This window comes from Microtus oregoni, unplaced genomic scaffold (genome assembly GCF_018167655.1).
Source record: "Microtus oregoni isolate MIOR12 unplaced genomic scaffold, Mior012 000003F_ref0000135, whole genome shotgun sequence".
Lineage (NCBI taxonomy): Eukaryota > Metazoa > Chordata > Mammalia > Rodentia > Cricetidae > Microtus > Microtus oregoni.
In genome coordinates, this window is record NW_024543062.1 from 61,582,438 (window position 1) to 61,606,018 (window position 23,581).

The 23,581-nt window shown below is 38.6% G+C and overlaps 1 protein-coding gene across 6 annotated transcripts in view; it reads right to left on the reverse strand.

Moving 5' to 3' along the window:
• Srgap2 (SLIT-ROBO Rho GTPase activating protein 2) overlaps nt 1–23,581 on the reverse strand; it is a 217,218-nt gene that overhangs the window by 99,032 nt on the left and 94,605 nt on the right. For all 6 annotated transcript variants that reach the window (XM_041648002.1, XM_041648000.1, XM_041648001.1 and 3 more), the window contains exon 4: nt 7,449–7,611. In XM_041648002.1, coding sequence (XP_041503936.1) covers nt 7,449–7,611 — 163 coding nt within the window. The remainder of the gene's footprint in view (nt 1–7,448; nt 7,612–23,581) is intronic.

Genomic DNA, 23,581 nt, shown 5'->3' on the forward strand with positions numbered 1-23,581 from the left:
GTAATCGAAACAAACTCTGTTTTTTTTTTTTTGCTTGGTGTGTGTGTGTGTGTGTGTGTGTGTGTGTGTGTGTTTGCTACCAAGAGGATAAACTATAACTGGAATAGCTGTCTACAAAGCATCATAAAATGCTCTTAGTGACCATATTGTAATGAGGAAGAAATTCCATCACTAACAGATACTGAGTTCAGTGGGTGACAGGTGATGGAGGGGGACAGCAGGAGGACTAAATCACTCATATATTCTTCCAAAGACATCTCCAAGTTAAACCCTTTCTCAAAGAGGCAGAATACAGGACCATAACCTTTAGAAACTATTCTTTTCCCATTCATTCAATCAATCAATAGCATAGTCATACCTTAGTGTCTTCAGGGCACTGGTTTATTGAACCCGAGGATAACAAAATCCAATGATGCTCAAGTCTCTGACACAGTAACAAAGTATTTGTATACAATCTACTTGCATTTATATCTCCTTTATACTGTAAATCATTCCCAGGGAACTTACATTAACTTGACATAATGTAAATGCTATTTAAGTACTTACACGATTTAGGAAAATAATGACAAGAGAAAAAACTTACACATGTTACAATACACATGCTCACTTTTCCCAAATATTTTGAGCCTGCAGTTAAAAATGTAGAAACAGAAGGCCAGCTATACCTGCTAGAGACAATGACCAATGCATATACAAATATGGGTCAGTTCTCATGTTATTACTTATGATAATAACACTATAGAATACGCTTCTTATAGTATAATCATCTTTGCTCAGCATACATAGAAAATTAATTACCCATCCAAAGGGCAACATATACTGCTTTCAATTTTAAATCTCTTTTACTACCAACCCTATTTCTTTGATGTGTTAGCTAATTTTATGTGAACTTAACATAAACTAGAGTCATCTGAGAGGGGGGAACCTCAAGAGAAAATACCCTCACCAGACTAGCCTGTAGAGAAACCTGTAGGGGTGTTTTCTTCTCTTTTCTCTCTGATCTCTCCCCTCTCACCCCCACTCCTCAACAGGGTTTCTCTGTGAAACAGCCATGACTGTCCTGGAACTCAGAGATCTGCCTGCTTTTGCCTTTTGAGTTCTGGGATTAAAAGCATGCACCACCATGACTGACTTTTTAAAATATGGAATGGTCCAGCTCACTGTAGGTGGTACCACCTTTGGACTGTACAGCAAAGAAGTCTGAGCAAGCTACAAGGAGCAAAAGTCGGTAAATAAGCAACATTCCTCCATGGTTTCTGCATCAGTTCCTGCTCTCACTTCCCTTCCCACGCCTCCAAGTTATGTTTGGTCATGGTGTTTTATCACAGCAACTGAAAACTGAACCAAGACATTTTCAACAATACTTCATATTGTCAACTTTTCATTTTAAGCACTTTAGGGAATTGATAGCATATGTGCATATGTCCTAAATACTCTAATATGTATACACCTGATGATGAACGACATTTTTTCATATGCTGATGGTCATTTATATATCTTTATTAGAAAATTGTTTACTAAGATGTTTTGCCTATCTAAAAAACTTTAGGTAGTATGTCTTTTTATTACTGAATTTTAAGTTTTTTATTCTCCAGTCTGATACAAGCCTTTGTCCTATGTATGCTGCTATGATTTGAATGTGCTTAATCCTCAATGTTGTAATGGTGAGAGGTGATTAGATTAACGGATCAGTATTTTTATCATGGGAGTGGGTTTGTTATTTCAGGATTAAGTTTCTGATAAAAGGGTGAAAATAACCAACCCCTCTCTTTCTGCTCCATCATCAGTGTTATGCTTTCACCATGCTATGACACTCTAAGAAGAAGGCCCTTGCCAGAGGCAATCCCCTGTGAATTTTGTCTCCATAACTATCAAAAAATAAACTTCAATTCTGAATAAATTATTCAGTTTCAGCATTTTCTTGAAGTTGGTGGCTTTTTGTTTTCTTTAAAATATCTTTTCAAAAAGTTCAGGACTTGATGAAATCTGACATCATTTTTTTCCTCTTACACCTCATGCTTTTGAATATTCTAAGATACCATTTTTTATTCAAGGTCACAAAGATTTTCTTAAATTTCCAAAGTAGCTTTTATGCACAGGCAAAGTTGAGAACTACTAGTCTGTGGGGAATGTGACCTAGCTTTTTAAATTTAACCTGAGTTTCTGCCAGAGAAAATTAGAGCACTAAAAGCAAATTAAGAATATAGTTAACTGGAAAAACAGGGTACAATCAAGATCCACAGGACACCTTTCTGAAGTGACCAGATTCCAAGCTTAATTGTCTGTCAAGAGCCAGAATAAATGAGCTGGAAAAAAAAGCAGAGCCAGAGGTGTTTTACAAGTCACCCACAAGGTGGAAGGAGGAAGCCAACAAAATTGTCCCTTCCCTCTGAGGGAAACAGCGAACCTACATACTGATAAAAATGGGAAAAATTATTACTCTTCCATGTGGGGGTGATAGTCACCATTTTTGAAGCTACCATTTTAAATAAACTAAGGTGGTAGTAATAATATTTGTTCAAACTTTGCTTCCAACAGGAGTCAGACAGACTTAGCTTTCATTCAATTGAGGAGATGTCAGGAGCACCAAATATATTCAAGTTTCCCTAGAATCCTAGATAAAGTGGGTCTGTTTCTTAGCTGTGGACAGAAGGCTACTTTCCAGATGTTATATTTAGCATAAAGAAATCTCCAACGCAGCTTCATGCAAAATATATAGTATGCCCCAGTAGGTATAACCACAAACCAGAGGGTCAGCAGGGAGTATCCTTAAGAGGGTTCAGCAGCATAGAGGGGCCAATTGTGTAGCCAAATTGACAACCCAAACCAGTTGAATTAGCTATGAGCCTGATTCTTCTCTGTACCTCAAATTTAATGAGCCTTTGTTTCCCTTCTTCCTAGCAAATCTATACATGGGGAAGAAAACATGCTGCCTATTTCATGACAACTCTGAACTTCTAGCCCACATCATGTAAAAGTAACAACAGAGTTAATGTTTTGGGGAGGCTTGTGTACAAAAGAAAATGTTAGTCCTACTTTCTAGATCCAATGGCAAAGAGAAAGGCCTCTTCCTTGCACACCACCGCTACAGCTTCCTGAGAGGACATGTCAATGAAAGCACAAGCTCTAGATCCAATAAACTACCAGCCTCAATGCATCTTTGCTTAATATCTTCAAGCCTTAGTTTCCTCTTTTATAAAGAGATAATAATAATAACTACAAATACATTGTAAGTATTAAAGGTGATAATATATGTGAAAATGTTTAGCATAATACTCGGCACATATAGATGATTTTTTCTTCATCACTACACTTTATAGACTAGCATTAAAACATAGCCATCCTCAGTAAAATCAGAAATAAAAGTACCTTTACTGAAGCCAGTGTCTTTGAAGAAATTGATTTTATTTTTGCTACTAGATACAAATTTAATTGATTTTATTTTTTGCTAATGCAAATTTACTGGTAAAACAAAAGACACTATCTATGCCACGATTCCACTGTGGCACTGTCTTGGTTGCTGGTCACTATAAGAGCCTCTGAAATGATGCGTCTTTCCTCAACAAATGTGGCCTTTCTACTGCATAAGTCAGCTCGCTCTATACTCACACTCCACTTGTGTTTGTCTTTATCTCAGGGTCTACAACCTTTCAGAAGAAATCTATAGTGTAGGATGGAGGTACCATGAAGATCTATAACCCAAATTGGTTTTTTTCTGAGGGGGGGGGTGTTGTTTCTATCTTTAGAGAACTGAAGCATATAATGAAGTTCAGGTCTTGAATTCAGTTTCTCAAAGTTAGCAGCAGATCCAGCATGAGAAAGGTCCCTTGGAAAAGATCTCTGATCTTATTCATCTTTTTTTTTTTTTGATTTTTTTGAGACAGGGTTTCTCCGTAGCTTTTGGTTCCTGTCCTGGAACTAGCTCTTGTAGACCAGGCTGGCCTCGAACTCACAGAGATCCGCCTGCCTCTGCCTCCCGAGTGCTGGGATTAAAGGCGTGCGCCACCACCGCCCGGCTCTTATTCATCTTTTATGAAGCACAAAGCATCATAAAACAGAAAAGATGGTCTCTTATCTGATTTCTATCTTTACCACTGGAGGTCTAATTCTTCAGGTGCAATAGACTCTACACAAGATAGCAGAAAGCTGGTTGAAGAATGTGTTTTTGCCTAGAACTAGAAAGCAGAAAGGCTCTCACCCAATTCAAACAGAATGAGTCTTTTCTTATCTATTAGACAACTTTGTGGAGAGTTCTTTCCATTCACTGGGACCCCAAGGGGAAGAGAAAAGAGATTTTAGAATAATAAACACTGGCCATTCCATAATCCTATTTATATCTCTAATTAGTAATAATATATTGAAACCAAGTTACAAAAACCAAGAAACAGTCTTATGATCTGCATTTATACAATTATAATTATAATATGCTTAAAGACAATAACGAGAGAAACCAGGCCAAGTCTATAATACTGCATGATTCTATTCATACAAAATATGAATCTATGCACAACCGAAGTTTGCTATTAGAAATAAGTGCTGTGGCTGCTCCTAGGGCATCCGGAATTGGGAAAGGAAGATAAGTCTTTTGGAATACTGAAATGTTTTGATTCCTGATCAGGGAGCTGGTTGCATAGGTGTATTCTGTTTGTGAAAATGTACTAAGCTACAAACTTATCATATGTTTGTTTTTCTTCTATGACAGTGGTTCTCAACCCAGGGTTGAATGACCTTTACAGGGGTCATTTAAGACCATCAGAAGATATAGATATTTACAATACAATTCCTAACAGTAGCAAAATTACAGTTATAGAGTAGCAATGAAAATAATTTTATGGTTAGGATCACCACAACATGAGGAACTATATTAAAAGGGTGCAACATTAGGAATGTTGAGAACCACTGTTCTATGAAGTATCATAAACAATCTTGAGAATTTTTCTTTACATCATCAATGTAAGAACACAGCTTACAGAGGTCAACCTTGAGGTCCTGGTTAGTAATGTTATTAATGGAAAGATTTTTCTTTCTAGAGGCTAACATGCCTCAGATCTCTGGTGAAATGTAGATGGGTACCTGAGGAGCCAGGAATACTAGTAGCTTTGATATCTGGCTATTGCTACCACAGACTTCTCTGAGATGTGGACAGGCTACAAATCTCTCTCAGCTAATTTCTCTCTGTAATGAAGAATGTCCCCCATAGTCTTGGACATTTCAGCACTTGATCCCCAGCTGTTGGTGCTATTTGGGATGTTTAGGTGCTGCAGTCTTGCTGGAGGAACTAGTCATTGGGGTGTGCTTTGAGAGCAAAGCCTCACTCCACTTTCAATTTAATCTCTGCTTCACACTTGCATGAGATGTGAGTTCTCAGCTCCCTGCTCCTACCACCACGCCTGATGTCTACTGCCATGCTTCTCCACCATCATGGACTCTTTAGTGCTCTACAACCATATGTCCAATAAGCCCTTCTTTCTATAAGGTGCCTTTCGCCATATTGTTTTATCATAACAACAGAAAAGGAACTAATATACTCCAAGACTAGAAGAAAAGGAAGCCAACAGACTGCCCCAAATTAAGTTAGGCAAACACCTCTCATGGAATTACTGTTCTCAGATGAACAGAGAAAATGAAGGCAGAAACCACCAGTTTTGCAGGGCTGTTTAAAACAGTCTAAGCAAGCTGGGGGGGTGGTGGTGGCACACACCTTTAATCCCAGCACTCAGGAGGCAGAAGCAGGTGGATCTCTGTGAGTTCGAGGCCAGCCTGGTCTACAAGAGCTAGTTCCAGGACAGATAGAACTATTACGCAGAAGAAATCCTGTCTCAAAAAAGATAATCTAAGCAGGTGTCAAGGTCACAAAGAGCAAAAGAGATTACAGCTGAGAGTCCATCTAAAAAAGTTATTTCAGTCACAGAAACATACATTACTGTGTGTTACAGAGCAGATGCTGGAAACCACAGAGATGGCACTAAGTGCCCCGAACAGCAGGGTCACAATAGACTGTCAGTGAGTGTTGACAGGAGTTACCTTTCCCTCTTTTTCAGATGTTATACCCTCAATACCCCACCTCTAAACACAGAGACTGCCTCTTCATAGATACAGTTAAATACAGAATAGTACTCAGTCTTTTGTTCAGGACAGTAAAAATGGAAGAAATCCGGTACTACTTCCAAGTCTAATCAAACCTGAAACACTGTCCAATGTTAAAAACTAGGAAATTGATTAAGAGCTACAACCACATCAATGACCATTCTGATTATTAAACTACTTTCTCACTTAGCCTCTAATCTTAATACTGGATGTTGTCATCTAGAAGTCAGCAAATAAATAGCTGTATATAATCTCTCCCTGTGACATTCACTTTCTGGAAATTCTCTGGGGAATGTCAGACATGGTAGATGTGAAGGACTGAATAAGAATGGCTCCCAGAAGCTCATAGATTTGCATGCTTAGTCATTAGGGAGTGGCACTTCTTGAGCGGATTGTTGGAGTAGATTTGGCCTTTTTGTAGAAAGTATGTCACTGGGGGTGGGCTTTATGGTTTTAAAAGACCAAGTCAGTCCTAGACTCTTTATTTTCTTGCTGTCTGGATTTGGATGTAGGCCTCTCAGCTACTTCTCCAGCACCATGTCTGCCTGTGTGGCAGCATGTTCCCTACCAGATGAAAATGGACTAAATCTCTGGAACTGTAAGCAAGCTCCAATTAAATATTTTCTTTTATAAAAGCTGCTCTGGTCATGGCATCTTTTCACAGCAATACAACACTGATTAAGACTACTACTTTGTACAGTATTCAGAGTCTCTGCTAGCATTTATAACCAAGTCTCATGAAAGAATGACTCCACTGAGAGCTTAAGAAAGGGGGGTTCCTGAGTTCCAAGAGGCTAGTTCCAGTACTAATAGGAAAAGGGGTATTTGATAAAAAGGTCTTAAGTTTATGACAATTATTTTCAGCTTTTCTTTGGTCAAATTTCTCAATCTATAGGCAATAAATTAAGTAACAATCAAGTTTCAGAAAGCAGTAAGGTGTCCATGCTGAGAATAACCAAATCCTGGAGTCCAATTGGCTAAGACAGAAGTTAGAAAGAAAAACTAAATTCAAAATATAAACATATAGGAATTGGTAAGGGAACTAGATGAGGAAAACATGACACAACACTAAAGATCCCTAGGTCCCAAGAGTTTCGCAAAGCACAAAGGAAGCTCCCAGAACAGTATCAGTACAAAAAGCTTATGGCTAATGGTGCTGATCCACGACTGTGTCTTCCCAGGATTATCTAGAAGGTTAAAACGTTTGCCACTTCAAATATTCTTTTTCTTTAAGACTATGTGGTATAGAATGGTCAGTGGAAAACCTGCTACGTGAAAGAAAATATTTTTTCTCTTATTTACAAAGCTGTGCCACTGCTCCAGCCAAGAACCTTTGTGACTAGGGACATATATCCATATACCTTTTTAAAGAGTCTTCCTGAGTCTTCGCTGACTTGAACAAATCGAGGAATTATATTATTCAAGTAGATGTCACTCAGGGTGGTATGATCCCTGCTCTCCCGCTTCACCTGGTTTAAGAGGAGGTTCCAGCAGTTTACTGGAGAGAGGACATTCTGGTCTTTCCTGCAGAGAAATGGAAGAAAAAAAATTAAGTGTTAGTAAGGAGGCAGGGCCAGCAGCTATGATGATAGTACATATCACAAAAATCACAGTAATCAAAGCAGAAGCAGAAACAAGGCTATCTTCCCTAAAGCCTACTGCTATGATTTGAATGGGAAATGCTCCCTGCCCCAGGCACATATATTTTTGTACTTTCTGTACCCCAGCTACTATTTGGAGAGGTTGAGCTTAGCTGGAGGAAGAGAGTAGCTGCAGGAATGAGCCTTAAGGGGTATAAGCCAATTCATTTTAATAATTAGAAAACTGAAGCTCACAGGAATTGTCATTCTCTCACATCAATAAAGAGCAAGGGGAAGTCAGAGTCCACAGTTCGGTATTGTCTGACTAGAATGCATCAGACTGTCTCTCCACAGTACACATCTTAGAGTTAGGTCATCTGGTCATCAAAGTTAAAGAGTTTATCTATCAGAGGGGCTGGAGGGATGGCTCAGTGGTTAAGGGACTGGCTGCTCATGTGGAAGACCTGGGTTCAGTGCCTACGGCCCACAACAGGTAGCTCACAAGCACTCCTAGCTTGGACTCCAGGGGATTGGATCCCTCTTCTCACATCCATGGGCACCTGCACTCATGTATATAAACCCACACATGTACACATACACATAATTAAAAGTAATTTTAAAAATCATCTTATCAGAGACAAAATCTATGAAATACTACAGACTAAAACCTCTACAAGTTTGCCCACAATAGGATTCCACAGAAACAACGTTGAAGATATCTGCCATGAAAAAATTCACAGAAGACTCCCTAGTTCCATGTAACACATATAAAGAGGGTTGTTTTGGACAGCACTGACTAAGCCATTATCTCAAGTCCTATATAATTAAGAAAAAAAACTGTATTTGAATATATGTATTCCTAACATTCATGCTTTGGTAGAGCCATAAAGTTCTAAGTCTTTATTCAAATGAAAATGTGATTCCCAAAGCATATCAATTACCTGCTCTGTCTGCATTACTAATCTGAACAGATAGATAGCTATACACCTTGAAGTTGGGTTTCTTTTAGGAGAGAAAAGAGAAGTAGGATTCATTTACGGTGTCCTTTACATTACTGTTTAAATCCTACAACTAGTCAAAAAGTGAGCTGCAACACACTTCAGTTTGGAAAATAAGCAAGTCAACGAGGCATTTTTTCACAGTGGTATAGCAAGGCCCTACAGAGCAGGAAGCTCTACTGGAAGGGAGCACAGGAAGGCTCTGCTGGATGGCTTCCTGCTCTAGTAGTTTTGCAGGCTTCTTTGATTTGGAGTCGATAAAACTGAGGGAACTTCATTTGGTTAGGAGATTAAAATTTGTCTTTATATCTTTTCCATCTAGCATTTGTTAGTACAATGTCTCTGCTTTCCCTGTTCTTCACCCCCACCCCACCTCCAGTCTCAGGCTGTATAATGCCAGGACATCTAAAGAAAGGGGTATGCATCCCTTAGGAATGTACTGAACACAGCTGTGAACCTCTTTAATATTAATCCCTAAAAGGTAGACAAACTATCCAAAAGTTATTTTTCTTATTTAAAAAAATTCAGGAAGATCAAGAAAATACTGCATTGTGTTGCAGAAGAGATGACTAATCAAAAGAAAGGAAACCCAGAAAGTCATAAGCCCGTGTGCACCTACAGAAGGGATTATCTTACAAACATACTGGACAAGATAAACCCATGGAACTGAATCATGAACATTAATTTGAAGACACAAGCCCAGTTTTTCTTCCTCAATACAGATTACATCTATGGATGCTCAAATACTTAACAACAGATGAAAAAAAAAAAAACAAACAGATGGCTAGAAGGATTTCTAAGATGGCCAAGGAAAAAGCAGCTCCATGATCATAAAATCTCTACATTATATATTACCACACCTTTCATATTTCCTATGGTTGTTTCAATAAACTGACATACAAAATCACCACAAGTCCCATCAATTTTCTACCAGCTCATCTACAAAATGGCCAGTGCCCCATCGAGCTCCTGAAAGATCTTCAATAGATCACTGCCTAAGTTCCCAGAAGCTCCTCCAGTTGGCAATGGCAGTTAATTAACAACGTCTACATTTGCGGCTCTGCAGAGCGTAGTTTGGTGTTAGTGGATGGCTTGAGCTTCCGCATGACTGTACTGAGGTTCCCTCCTTGTCCACAACCTATTATTTGCCCTTTCTCAAGGCTGTTGTAGATCAGCTGAGATGACGGATGTAAGAGAACTTTAGCAACACAAAATACTATGCAAATGTGAGAAATATTATTATTTTCATTTCCAAACAAATGAAGACTTAGCTTTCATCCATTTCCAACATGTTCCTCAACAGGCACTGGGCCACAGCCAAGAAAGCAGCCTGCTAAAAGTGCATAACCCTTTGCAAATCAGAGTTGGGATAAGACAGTGACAGGCAATTAACCAAGCAGCTGTATGTGTCTGGGAAGACATGAAAGATATACCAAAAGGAAAGCAGACTTCAGTACTCCACTATAGTTTCCCAAAGAGACAAGGTACAACAATAGTCCTGTGTTCCTCAGTGGGCACTGGGTGCTGAGGTTGACAAAGAATTCAAAGGGAGCCCAGAATCCCAGAAGCACCAGAAACTTCCAAAGTCCCATAGCAGAATCCCTCTCAGACCTGCCAATTTCTAAAAAGCTGGCAATTATCAATGCATCTAAGGATATAATTTCTCACTTTTAGATAACAGTTCTGCAATGACAGACTAAACTCTGAATGAGTTAAATTCATCATTCAGTTTATGTTATTAAGTATCCAATGAGAAAGATTAAAAAAACAGGTATATGCATGATAAAAGAACTCATTTAGTGATGGTTTGACAGCAAACTAGTGATAAGAAAGAAGCTGAATGCAAGAAATAAAATAAATAAAAAAATGCAAACCTAAATTCCCTCCTGGCACTTTGATTAAAATGAAATGAACTGAAGCAGTCAAAGAGATTATTTTATTCAGATGAGTGTTATTAGCCTTTCTGGCTTATTTTCTTTATTATGCATTTTGCTGATGCTGACAGAAACAGGCAACCTCGATAGAGGAAAAGCTGCAGCGGATTTGTGGTCTGACAGCGCTGTGCATAAAATCAGACCCTTGCTGACCCAGATAAGCCAGAGGATGGATTGGATTTGCTAGGGAAGGTGTTAAAAAAGGAGAGAATTTAAAAATCAAATCACCAAGGCAGAAACTGACTTAAAAAGATTCTCACTATAATGGGAGCTGCTGGTTGTGTGTCACAGTAGTACAGTGGCAGCCTGAAGGTACCTTTCAAAGACAAGCGGGCAGACAGGGGGTGGGCACATTTCTCTGGATTTATCACAGCTGTGGCTTCAGCTCTGCCAACAATGAGATCAGAGTAGGAAAGCTCAGAGACAGGAACAGAGAAGTACCAAAAGCAAAACCAATATACACTATGTGAAGAAAGAAGCTTTCAAAATTTCAAGTTAGAGCCACATACTTGCCTAGACAGATGATTAGAAAGGATTCAATAAGCTGTCTACGTGTCTTAAAACAATCTAACTGCCCCCTCTAATCTGGCTTGGGGAAAGAGCAAGAGCAAATGGGATTCTTGTAGCTCTGGAGTACTCCCATGAAGCTTAGCTATAACCTTGGGAGAGAGGCATGCTTTCCTTTCCCTCCTTCCAAACTAGGAATCTGCCTTGAAGTATACAACCGGACCAATAGTGTCTTACACACCTGCTAAATGTTTAGCAACCACTTACTTAGTGCATATGAGACCACAGTTCTTTTGGGTTAAAACAGAGAACTAAGCAAGGTCCTAAATATGATCCAACAGAGACTCTGCCTTCCCTTCAACCACTCCACAGCACATTGACCTCAGGGGAGAGGAGACAGCTGGAGGCTCTTCCCATCATCCAAGACAGTTCAGTGGGTACCCTGAGAACAAACAGGAGGTTTACTCCAAACCCATCTCTGCCATCCCAAGCTCTTGCCTAGATTTCTGACATCTTATTTCTGGTTCCTTCTGAGTTTCCAATCTCTTTTTATTTCATTCATTCACTCAACAAAAAATGAGTAGTTAACAATGTGCCAAACCCTGTTATGTGGACTAGGGCTAAAAAAGGTTCACCATTCTTGTTTCTTATATCAATCCATATTTGTGGACTTCTTAGAACTAAAACATGGCTTCTTCCTCCTAAACTGTCCTTGTGGGTGAAACCCTCATCTTGTTTATATTGATCTTGCTGTTTGTGTATATATAAAAGAGCCCATTGAGAAACCCTCATTTGACTAAATTAGAAGGTCTGTCTTTTGACAGCCTTCTTTATGACTTCTGCAGACCTGGAGTCTTTCCCTTCTTTACCCTACTCTCCTTGTATACTATAGATATGATCTAAATACTGGTGAACATAAACTATGAACTCAACTTCTGTCATTTGAACGTTAAACATACCTCTCTCAAGGCACACCATAATAATCAATGATCAATACTATATATAGTTTATTACTACAATCCTAGAATTTGGAGGGTAGAGGCAGGAAAAATTGCTGCCAAGTTCCAGGCTAGCTAGAACTATACAATGATACCCTGACTCAAAAAATATAGTGACCCATCAAAAGGTCTGAAGAATAAATAGTCAACAGAATTAAAATATAGCAAGAAAAAGATACAGTAAAGATATGAACAATGACCAAAGACACAAAGTCATTTGGCTTCTCAACTGAAAAAATTTATAATCATTGCTATTGAATTTTCAGTTGGATCCACATGTTCTATATAGGAAAATCTGTGAACAATTACACAATTATATCTTTAGTTTTTCCCTCTCTAGTTAATTAAGATGTCACCAGAAGCCGTGTACGTAATGACAACTATATAGAGAAAATCACAGATGTGTTAGCAGATTTTTAAAATAAATAAAACCTTGGAAAATGGTTGAGACACACTGCCTGGCTCAGTTCTGGTCATTCACGCTACAGAAAAAATACCTACAAGTACCAAAATAGAATGGCATCATTCTGAAATTCACATACTGTTTCAAATCATCAAACGCTCCCTTTAGGAGCAGACATCTTCCAGGCACCAGACACAAGTACAGAAATTTGATATATAGCCAGTAAGTTACTAATTTCCAGCCAGAAGGAGTTACATATGTCAAGTACTAACAACCCATTGGTAAAAAAGGGCATCCATAAGGGTACCCCCCTTTTCTAAACACATGTTCTTGGGAGAAAGAGTCCCTTTATACAACTCATGATAACAATGAGGAAAATAGTTTGAAACCAAAGAAAAATGGAACAAAGCCATACAGTCCTCAGAGCAGCTTCATATACCATTTACTACTTCTTATATGTTGTATCTCATGTTTATTCTCTGAGTGGCTGCGGAGTGACTGAATATGTATCCCCATGGGCTTGTGTGCTCCAAGCCCAGACATATTAATAGCCAGGTTAATACTTCATTAGTGAAACTTTAAAGGGCTGGGTAGTATAAGAATGTTCTAGTCAGTTTCCAGGTTAGTAGGTCAGATTTTGAGTTTAGTTCCTTATGGAATTTGGATGAATAATGACTCTATTCCAGCAAGGAAGTATTTTGTATAAAGCACCCTAAGACCCAGATTCAGCTGTCACTTGATAGCCAGGTAATCTTAAGTAACAAATGTACTGCAGGCTTGACATTTTCTTTTCCTGTTTAAAAATATAAATGGAAACAACAGATCCAATGCCTAATCATCTGGCTCCTGTTAACATTAAATCAAAGTGATGTTCATGTAAAAGCTTTACTCACAGGAAGTATTCTCCAGCCATGATTCAGTATCACCATCACTTATTGCTTTAACAACTGTTATTACTACTTGACAGCCCACTCAATAAATTTGCACTCACAAAACAGCACCAATAAAGTTGTAATTTTCCTACAGACAAACACACCTCAAACTTCTCAGGTCTTCTCCTAAATATTACTATCAATTATGTTTGCTACATTTAGACTACGTCAGTGCACTAAATAGGAATATGTTTAGCTACTACTAACATATCACCTGGTTCTAGGGAGATTCCAAGTTCAGTAAATCTGTTGCACCCAATCTTGCCCAGACTTGAAAGGGAAAAAGTTTAAAGTGTAAAGAGAAAAGCCAGAGGGTACAAAAAATAGAATCATGCAATTTCAGGAGTAGAAGAGACTTTCAAGATGGTGTAGAGTCCAAACCAAACCTATCATTTTCTATGGGAGAAAAATGATACTCAGGGATCTTGAGGTCACCCAAATAGCGGTGGAACAAGACAAGGGCCCAGGTCTCTTGACTGGCAGCCATTTTCTTATTGTGGTGGTGGCTATATTTCAGTCAAAAAGCCTGAGTTAGTGTCTATAAAGAACTAGTGCTGAAAGAGTTAATGGACAATGCTTGGCTCCCCAGAGCACAGAGCTATTCTAAGACAACACATAACAGGAATACCAAGGGTCCATGAACCCAGAGGGAGCAAAGCTGCTGGTGACTAGCGGCGCCAGAAAACATGTTGACACACTGCATGTGGTTATACATGAAAGGCAAGTGAAGAGAAAACAGTTTTGAATCCCACCCATTCTAATTTGGGACTGGCTCTAGGCACCTACCAGAGGGTTGTGCCATACCCAGTCACTCTGTAAAAGGATCTTTCAGTTCAGTTCCTTCATTCTCTATTCTGTGGCTTTAGTTAAAATGTTTTCTGCTGTATAAGAACCATAACAGACATTTTAAAAAGAAAACTGTTACAGCACAGTAAGATCCAGGAGTCACTGTATAGATGATTTGGGTCACTCTAAAATGGAAGATTCTCAATCCGGATTTAAATCCTACTATAGACCATTTCTTTCTTTCTTTTTCTTTTTTTTTTGTTTTTTTTTTTTTTGTTTTTTTGTTTTTCGAGACAGGGTTTCTCTGTGGCTTTGGAGCCTGTCCTGGAACTAGCTCTGTAGACCAGGCTGGTCTCGAACTCACTGAGATCTGCCTGCCTCTGCCTCCCAAGTGCTGGGATTAAAGGCGTGCGCCACCACCGCCGGGCCTCTATCAACCATTTCTAAGCAAGCATGTAAACTAAAACTTTCAAGAGCCAGGCTCCTAAGTTCCTAAGAGAGCAGTTTCTCTAAGTGACCTTGCAACAGAATCAATCACCTGGATGCTTGCTTAATCTGTGAGCTGGAGTAATGCCCAGGAACCCTCCTTTTAAAATAAGCATTTCAGGTAATTCTGCACACTGCAAAAAACACTTTAGAACTAATGTTCTTATAGGAATGTTTTTCAGTCAATGGAAGAGGAGTCTAATATAGCTAAAATAATGATTAACTTAAAACTAGCTTTCTTCTCCCCAATCCCCAATCCCTAGAAAACAGTAGAGCAGAATAACAAAATAGCACACAAGTGTGGTCAGTAGAAAGCATCCTGGGGCTGGCAAGATGGCTCAGTGACTAAGAGTGAGTATTGCTTTGTAAAGGACCCACATTTAGATCCCAGTACCCATGCCAGGCAGCTCACAACCACCTGTAACTCCAGCTCCAAGGGATCCAATGTCCACACACAGACATATAACTCAGTAATATTTTTTTCAAACAACAAGATATCAGTATATACTATATATAGAAAAATTTATTTTTGAAAGAGATGTTCTTGGTTAATAATATAAATGCACATTGTCTTGTATTTTTCTGCTCTTTTGTTGATTTACTTTGTTCTCCTAGCTGTTTGCTTTAATCAGGGTCCCACTATGTAGCCCAGGCTAGTTTAGAATTCATGTTCCCCTGCCTCAGTTTCTCAAGTATGTGGATTATAGTTGTGAACAACCATGGCCGGCATATTTGTTTATTTGTATGAGTACACCTGTGTTTGAGCTTATAATACAGGTTAGAAGTCTAAGGCAATGTCCTAAATTCAAGGAGATGGTCAGATACCCAAGCCCCTTTTAAGAATCTGAAAATCTCTTCAAAGTATTTTTTTCCAAAGACGGAAGTGAGGGAGAAAGGAGGAAGAAAGAAAATGAATTGAGGGGAGAGGCGCTGGGAAGAGGACTAATTGGGTAAGAAGCACTTGATGTGCAAGTGCAAGGTCCTGAGTTCAGAACCCCAGCACACACACACGCACACGCACACGAGGATGGTGATGCACATCTGTAACCCCAATATTGGGGGAAAGACAGGTAGAGGAAGGATTCTGGGAGTTTGTTTAGCTAGCTAGTCTAGCCAAAAGGTCAAGTTGTAGGTGAGAAAACTTATCTTTTAAAAAAAAAAAAAAACAAAATAATAGGTACCAAGGGATAAAGGAAAACACTAATGATCTCTGGCCTTCATACGCTTATGAATGGAGGTGCACACCACTCCCACCACCACCACCACCACCACACACACAAACACACACACACACACACACACACACACACACACACACAGGAATTGGAAGGAGAGATAAAGCTAGGACAGTATTTGAACACAAACTTCCTAATTTCCATGTAAATAAAGAATTCCCTCAACTTCTGGAAGCCATTCCCTGAGAACCTCTTTTCAGGACAATCCTTAGAAGTGTTTAGCATTCTGGTCACACTGGGCATCCCATAATTACTACATTTTGCACTATCTTCTTCCTGACACTCTACAGTTGACAGCCACTATCTTTGTTGTGCATCTGAATAATAAATAGTCCCACTATATGGATTTCTTCTCATATTTACAGTGACTAGAAATGCTGACCTAAACAAATTTCTAAGGAACATGGAAAGAAAGAGATTAGCAAGTTCCAAGAAGAAAGATTTTGAAAATGATGATATAGACACAATGTTACTTGTTTCCTAAGTGACATGCTTGATATCTACAGGAAGTACCTACACACACTAGGCAAGGCAGGCAGGCAGGCAGCAGAACTGGCTCCTTTTTGCACTCTGATGGATAAAATCAATAGAAGAGCACCATCATTCTTAAGTGGATAACTTCTTGACCACTGACAGAAGTTGAACCTCATTTCCTTTACATGATCAAAAGGACACAAATCTCTTAGCCCTAAATAAAAGATTCAGAAGCAGTGCAATTAGAAAAACATCAGCATCTCCAGCTTGGTTGTCAATAGAGCCATATAAATAGCTAAAACCCATGAACATGGAGGGAATGAAAATGGAGCAAAAGATTTAGGAACTAGTCTTTTCTAAGGAAGGCATACAAAGAAAAAGGGAAAGTGATGAGGGATTATGAGGGAAGAGGCAAGGGGAAATGAAGGAACTGAGAAGATAGAAAAACCAAACCCTGATCCTTTTTTAGCAATTTGTTTTTAGGCTGTAGAAATGAGTACAGTATCAAAGATTTAAGCCCATCTGCATTTGAATTTAGGCTGCAGGAAGATTCAGAACAGCTGGAAACAACAGCACTAACCAGGTTACAGGTATCTGGAGGAAAAAGAAATAGAATGAGTGTGTGGGAGGTGGAGGGATGAGGGTTAGGTAAGGCTTTGGAAGGAGAATCCTGAAGTCATCTTCAGAGAGACGGACAATAACCAGGTCAGAATTACTGTAATAGTTGTTGGAGAAGCCAGTCTGTCTGGGTAAGAAAGCCAGCAAGGAAAAATAAGGGGCATTAGAACAGAGAATTAGGGACAGTCTAGCAACCAGGGTTAAAATTCTGCAGGGTTAGTTATCTACAGAAGAATGCCCTAGAACAGATCAAGATTGCAAAAGGTCCTACACCATGTGACATGAGCTGAGGGTAAATGGTCTACACGATCACAGCACAAACCTGAGATAAAAACTGGATTCTGGTTCTGGTCCCCTAACTGTAAAAGACTGTTAGACTGCCTAGATGGGAAGGGAGAAGGTAAGCATAGTCATACGAAGAGAAACTGGCAGGGGCCCACATCCAATAAACAGAAACAGGGAGACAAATCCACAGACAGCCCTTGAGTACATTCATCATCTGACTTATGTGACCCCATTGCTGACTTTCATTAATATCCTGACATAACCTATGGATGAACATGTCCCTTGTTTTTTCTTAAGCTTTTTTTCTCTCCCCCCCCCCCCTTTTCTTTTCGGTTTTTGAGACAGTTTCTCTGTGTAGCCTTGGTTGTCCTGGAACTCACTCTGTAGACCAGGCTGGCCCCAAAACCAGAGCTCTGATTCAGAGTACTATCTCTCAGCGTTGAGATAAAGGTGTGCGCCACCACACATGGCACTTTATTAAGGTTTTTTGATCTCTGGTCAAGAAAAAGATTTGGAAGCAAGAATTTTAATTAAGTTCTCAACCTGGAGAAGAAAAATTAAATATAAATAGAATTGTATTTCCAATAAATAATATGACTACAGTGAAAGTTTGAGGGAGAAAGCACTAAGGAACAACTCTTTGAACACAATTTTGTCTGGAAAACAAAAACTTGAATACTCTAAGCCAGTATAACAACTGAGTCAGTATTGTCAAAAGTGTGAGTTAGCAATTATGAAACTACATTCTGTCTACAGTCTAGGACAGAAAAACTAATTAAATACATTATGGCTAATAGGACTAGACTCCTCACTGTTCAGAGAAGAGAATTACAAAAGTGGAAAGTGGGAACATTTAAATAAAACATTTGACATCAGAACAGAACTGAAGATTAATGTGAACTCACAGGCTTTAATATAAATAAGTAGAGATAGTTTCTGGATTAATAATGGTTGAATTTAAACGTTTTTTTTCCTTTTTACTTCACAATGGTGTCAAAGCAATAAGCATTCAGCAGAAACTATATTCTAAATTTTGAGTTTTAATTTATTCCTGGATAGCCACAGGCAGTATGACTCTGGTGATTCTGGGCAATCACCAACTTGTGATCACAAGTATAAATAATTAATACTCCAAAATGTGCTATATTGCTAAGTTATGGAGCTTATTAAATTAAGTGTATTAAATGCACTTTCAACTTATGATATTTCCAGCTTACTATGAATTTATCAGAATGTTATCCTATCATAAATAGAGAAGCATCTAAATATAAATGGAGAAAGAAAGTATAAGTACATGGGTGTTGGTTCCTAGACCTACCTCTGTCTACTACCTTTGCTGACAGAGATAAATAGTTAAACTCCAGTAACAAATAGCATGCATAAGCAACCATTGTTTCTAGATCAAATTCCATACTAAATGCAATCAGGACTCTCTAAAGAAATGACTTTCTAGAGCAGAAACAAGGCAAGCTCAGTCTGAGCCTGGACCATTTTACACTATAAAGAAATGAAAATAAAACATGTCATAATGACACAGGATCCAGTTTGACATAATGTCAATAATCAAATAAAAGACACCATGAACACAGAGATAAATAAAAATGTTAAGGTAAACTACTGAAGGAAATAAAAATCCAGTCCACAGTGATATAAACAACCTTCTACAAAATCCCATGCAAAAAAAATGTATAAGGACTCAGAGAATTAGAAAAATGACTCTTTGGGACTATCCTCCTCCTCCTAATAAAATGATTCAAACAAGAATTATCAATAGATGATAAAACTACTGGTAATTATACACAGAATTAAAATGTCTCCATGATATGTCCTTTAATTTCAAAGCACAGGACAGAATAGCTTTAAGAGTTACATAAAAAATTAAGAAACCTGTTATATAGCACTTGATCAAAGTTATTATTATCAGTAACAGAGCAAATCACCAACAAGTGGCATACTGAGCAAACCATGACAGTAACCCCGACAGCACTTCTACCAAAGCTTGTAACCCGAATCAAATCACAGACAGTATTATCAGAAGATTAGAGTAGCAAATTCAGTAGCAATTTTTGGGTCAAATGCTTTAAAAAAATGTTATAAAGTACAAAGACTTAGAATTTATTCTCCATTAAAGGACACTTTGAGATAACTACACAATTGTGAATTTTCCTTTCTCAAAAGGACTTTTTAAACAACTGGTAAAATCTGAATGACTATGGATTAAGTATTATCATGGTCTGATTTTGACAATCACACTGCAACTATATTAAAAAAACAAGGATAATTTTGGCAGACACCCACTGAAATATTTAGGGATAAAAGAATACCATGTCTACAAGTTATTCTGAAGTGTTTCAGGAACACAAACACGGTAAATTGCACATGAAAAGAAAAAGAAATATATGAAGTAAGTGTATGCTATGATAACCATACTTTCAATCTAGGTAAAATGGTATATGCTACTCTTTGTATTATTCTTTTTTTTTAATTTTTTTTTATTATGTATACAATATTCTTTCTGTTTGTGTGCCTGAAGGCCAGAAGAGGGCACCAGACCTCATTACAGATGGTTGGGAGCCACCATGTGGTTGCTGGGGATTGAACTCAGGACCTTTGGAAGAGCAGGCAATGCTCTTTACCACTGAGCCATCTCTCCAGCCCCTCTTTGTATTATTCTTAATTTTTTTCTATAATTATAAAATATAATTAAATATAAAATTAAAAATTGTCAAGGATTCCACTCTGGAAGAAAGTGAAGCCATTTCCCTCTCTCTCCTTTGTCATTAATTATATGTTACTCTGGCTTTTTTGTATAAACTGATCTCCACATGACTCAAGAACCTGTGCAGAAGTGATGATGAAAATGAAGCCAAGTGTTTATTCGAGTGTCTAAAAATATTCCTCAACAATCTTGGTTCTTTGGCTTGAGCTCCGCGCCTTTATGGGAACACAAAAAATACACATACATACTTATACTATTTCACATTAATCAGTAACCTCCATTAATTAAAATAGTATTCCCTTCTATAGCTATGAATATGTGTTATTACCATAAAGAAGCTGCTTTGGCCTATTGCAGGGCAGAATATAATTGGCGGGAAAACTAAACTGAATACAGGAAGAAAGAAAGTGGAATCAGGCAGACGCCGTGTAGCCACCCAAGAAAGCAAGATGTGAGGTAACCACAAGCCTTGTGGTAAAATATAAAATAATAGAAATGGGTTAATTTAAGATGTAAGAGCCAGCTAGGAATATGCCTGAGCCATTCAATAGCCAAACAGTGTTGTAATTAAGATATTTTTTTGTATGATTATTCAGGTCTGGGTGGCGGGGAAACAAAAGTACAGTCTCTATTGACATGGCAGCTTATTCTACTACCTGTATTTCATTTCTGGCAGAGCCCCGGCATACGTGAGCACTCAGAAATGTTTGGCTAAAGAACTGGAAAAATGGCTCAACAGTTGAGAGCACTGGCTGCTCTGCTAGAGGACCTGGGTTCGATCCCCAGCACCCACACAGCAGTTCACAACTATCTGTAACTCAGTTCCGGGGGATCTGACACCCTCACACAGACACACATGCAGGTGAGACACCAATGCACATAAAATAAAAAGTTATTTAAAAATTAACAAAAAAGAACAAGCCTACTAGAATTGGTATTCATCTATTTTCTAAACTTCTGCACAGAACAGCCAGAAGTGACCTGCTTTCAGAATCATACACGTCCTTACAACACATCCTTAGTCCCCAAATAACAAGTGATCTTAATCAAAGATTTTCAAAACAGTTGTTTCTATCTAAATAAAGTGGCACAAAAATGTGCCCAAATCTGATATATTGTCTTTCTTCATTTGATTAAAGGTGAGAAGCTTTCCAAACATTTGTTTATTTGTTGTTGTATCATATACTGCATATGCATTTTTCCATTCTGGATTTTCTAACTAGGCTGTGAAGTATAAGGGTTCTAGGCACTCATGCTTAGTACATATACCTGGAATCTGGGTGACAGGGATAAGGGAAAGGCAGCACTCAGGGTTGGGAATGTAGCTCTGAGGCAGAAGACCTGCTTAGCATATATGGGATCTTGGATTAGAGCTCTGGTACCATAAAAAGAGAAGGAGAGAGAGAGAGAGAGGCAGAACTGAAACTGCTTTAAGTCATTCCATCTTGATCTATCTCTAACTGGTGGTGATTAATGATGTAATGGGAATCTTGCAAAATCAGCACTAAGAAAGTACAAAAATAAGCTTAGAATCTAAGAAAAGGGCCATGTATCTTAGCACTCAAGCAGGAGGGTGGATCATGGGTTCAACAGTGAGATTCCGACCTAAAAATACAAATAAATATATGTATATATATATATTTATATTTATATATTTACAATACAAATATATATATGTATATCCTAGAAAAGTGCATTACACAGAAATCTGTACACTGTAAGAATCCATACCACTTTGAAGGTACTAATGAAGAGAGTCTATGCTGTGCAGCTGTCTGAATATGTTGTGGCAAGGAAGAGCACACAAGGAAGGGGCTAACAAAGTCAGAGGTGTACAAATGAGGGGTATAAGGGAAAGGAAGGCAGAAAATCAATATACCATTGAAGCTGAGCTTTTCTTACTGGGCTTGCCTCCCTGGGTACCTCTCAGTCTCTATTCAGAGTCCATTCAATAGTGCTTTGTGTTCTAAAGAAATCTGTCAGAGGCATTTCCACCTGAACATTGCAAAATCAGTCCCTTACAACTTCCTCCTCTTGCTGAATCCCCAAGACACTGCCTATAAATTCAAAGAATTTCAAGCATCAACAGAAACCTCAACCTCCACCCCCTAGAACTCAGTTAGAAACATCTGTTGTTTACAAAGGTTCAGACTGAGAGCTGCCAGACTTGTTCTACAGCCTCTACTTTAACACTAGAGGTTGCCAGGAAGGGATGTCTGAATTTCATGCAAGGATGCCCTGTTCCCATCACTTAAGCAGAAATAGACTAAAACAACTCAGTATTTTGCCACTAAATATAATCCTAATTTGTTCGGTTTGTTCTGATCCTGTGCACCAAAAATGTTAAGAGGCAGACCTATTTCATTGATCCTTTCAGAATGTAAAACACAAGGAGCAGTAAGTTTGTAAGTAGAAGAAACAGGAGGTAGCAGAATAAAGCTATCCTGCTGCAATGAAAAATTCAAACCCTACTTTTTCTCAGCCTCCTTAAATCCTTCATTAACACTGAGCCCTTCCCACATGATTCCACATCTCCTCACAGTGTGATACTTCAGCGCAGCAGAGGACTAAGATATTAAGTCTTTACTTCAATTACCATGGGACCAAATTTAATTGAGAGCATAATTGTGCTATCTTTTACTTTTCTTTGGCTGAACCAAGTATGGGTCCCATCCTGAATATTCTGCCATCTCTCTCTTCTCAGGAACTACTAGTACCTGCTTTAAATGGTATTCTATTTTTAGATTCATGTGCCCGTGTGGATATGCACTATTATTCTCTTACAATCTGCCTGACTTTCCCCAGCCAACAATAAAAAATAAAACTGTGCAGCAAAAACTGTCTTTTCTTCTTATCTCGGAAACCCTCCCACTTAACACAGTTCCCAACAAGAAGGCATGGCTTTTGTCTTTAAAAGAAAACTAGGTCAAAGACAATGCATTTAATTGGCTGTGAATTCTTAAGAATTAAAGATCCAGAGATGGAGCTACACACTGCTCCCTGGGTTTACTGCTATGCTTACAGCAGAGATTCCTGTACTATAACTGTCCTATCCCCCATGTCAAAGGACATGCCTACTGTGGAATGAAAAGCTTGAAGTGTGACCTGCTTACCCTATAGTGTCAGATCCTAGGAAGCATAGGAAGCTCTTGGAAGTCCGGCATACCCCCAGATGCTCATAAAAGCATGTTTTGCTGTTGACCCATCTATCATTCTCTATCCCAAAACAATGAAATAAACCCATTTAAGTAGAAGTGTGGCAGCTTTTAATTGGCTTCCTGAGACCAGGAATCCAGTAACCACATTTGTTGCTGCACTGGCCTGCTGGCCTCCATGGAGAGCACTTCAGGACGTTAAACAGAACTGGTTTTCTACCTACTCAGGTGACACTACTCTTTACAGAAACCCCAATAGTTTCTTGCTACACTCTTCCCGTGGTGGTGGCAATTCTATCAGCTAATTTCTACTGAGTACCTACTAAGTATAGGTGCTAACTTAGTACTTCACATACTATATTTAATCCTGAGACCAGCTCCTCA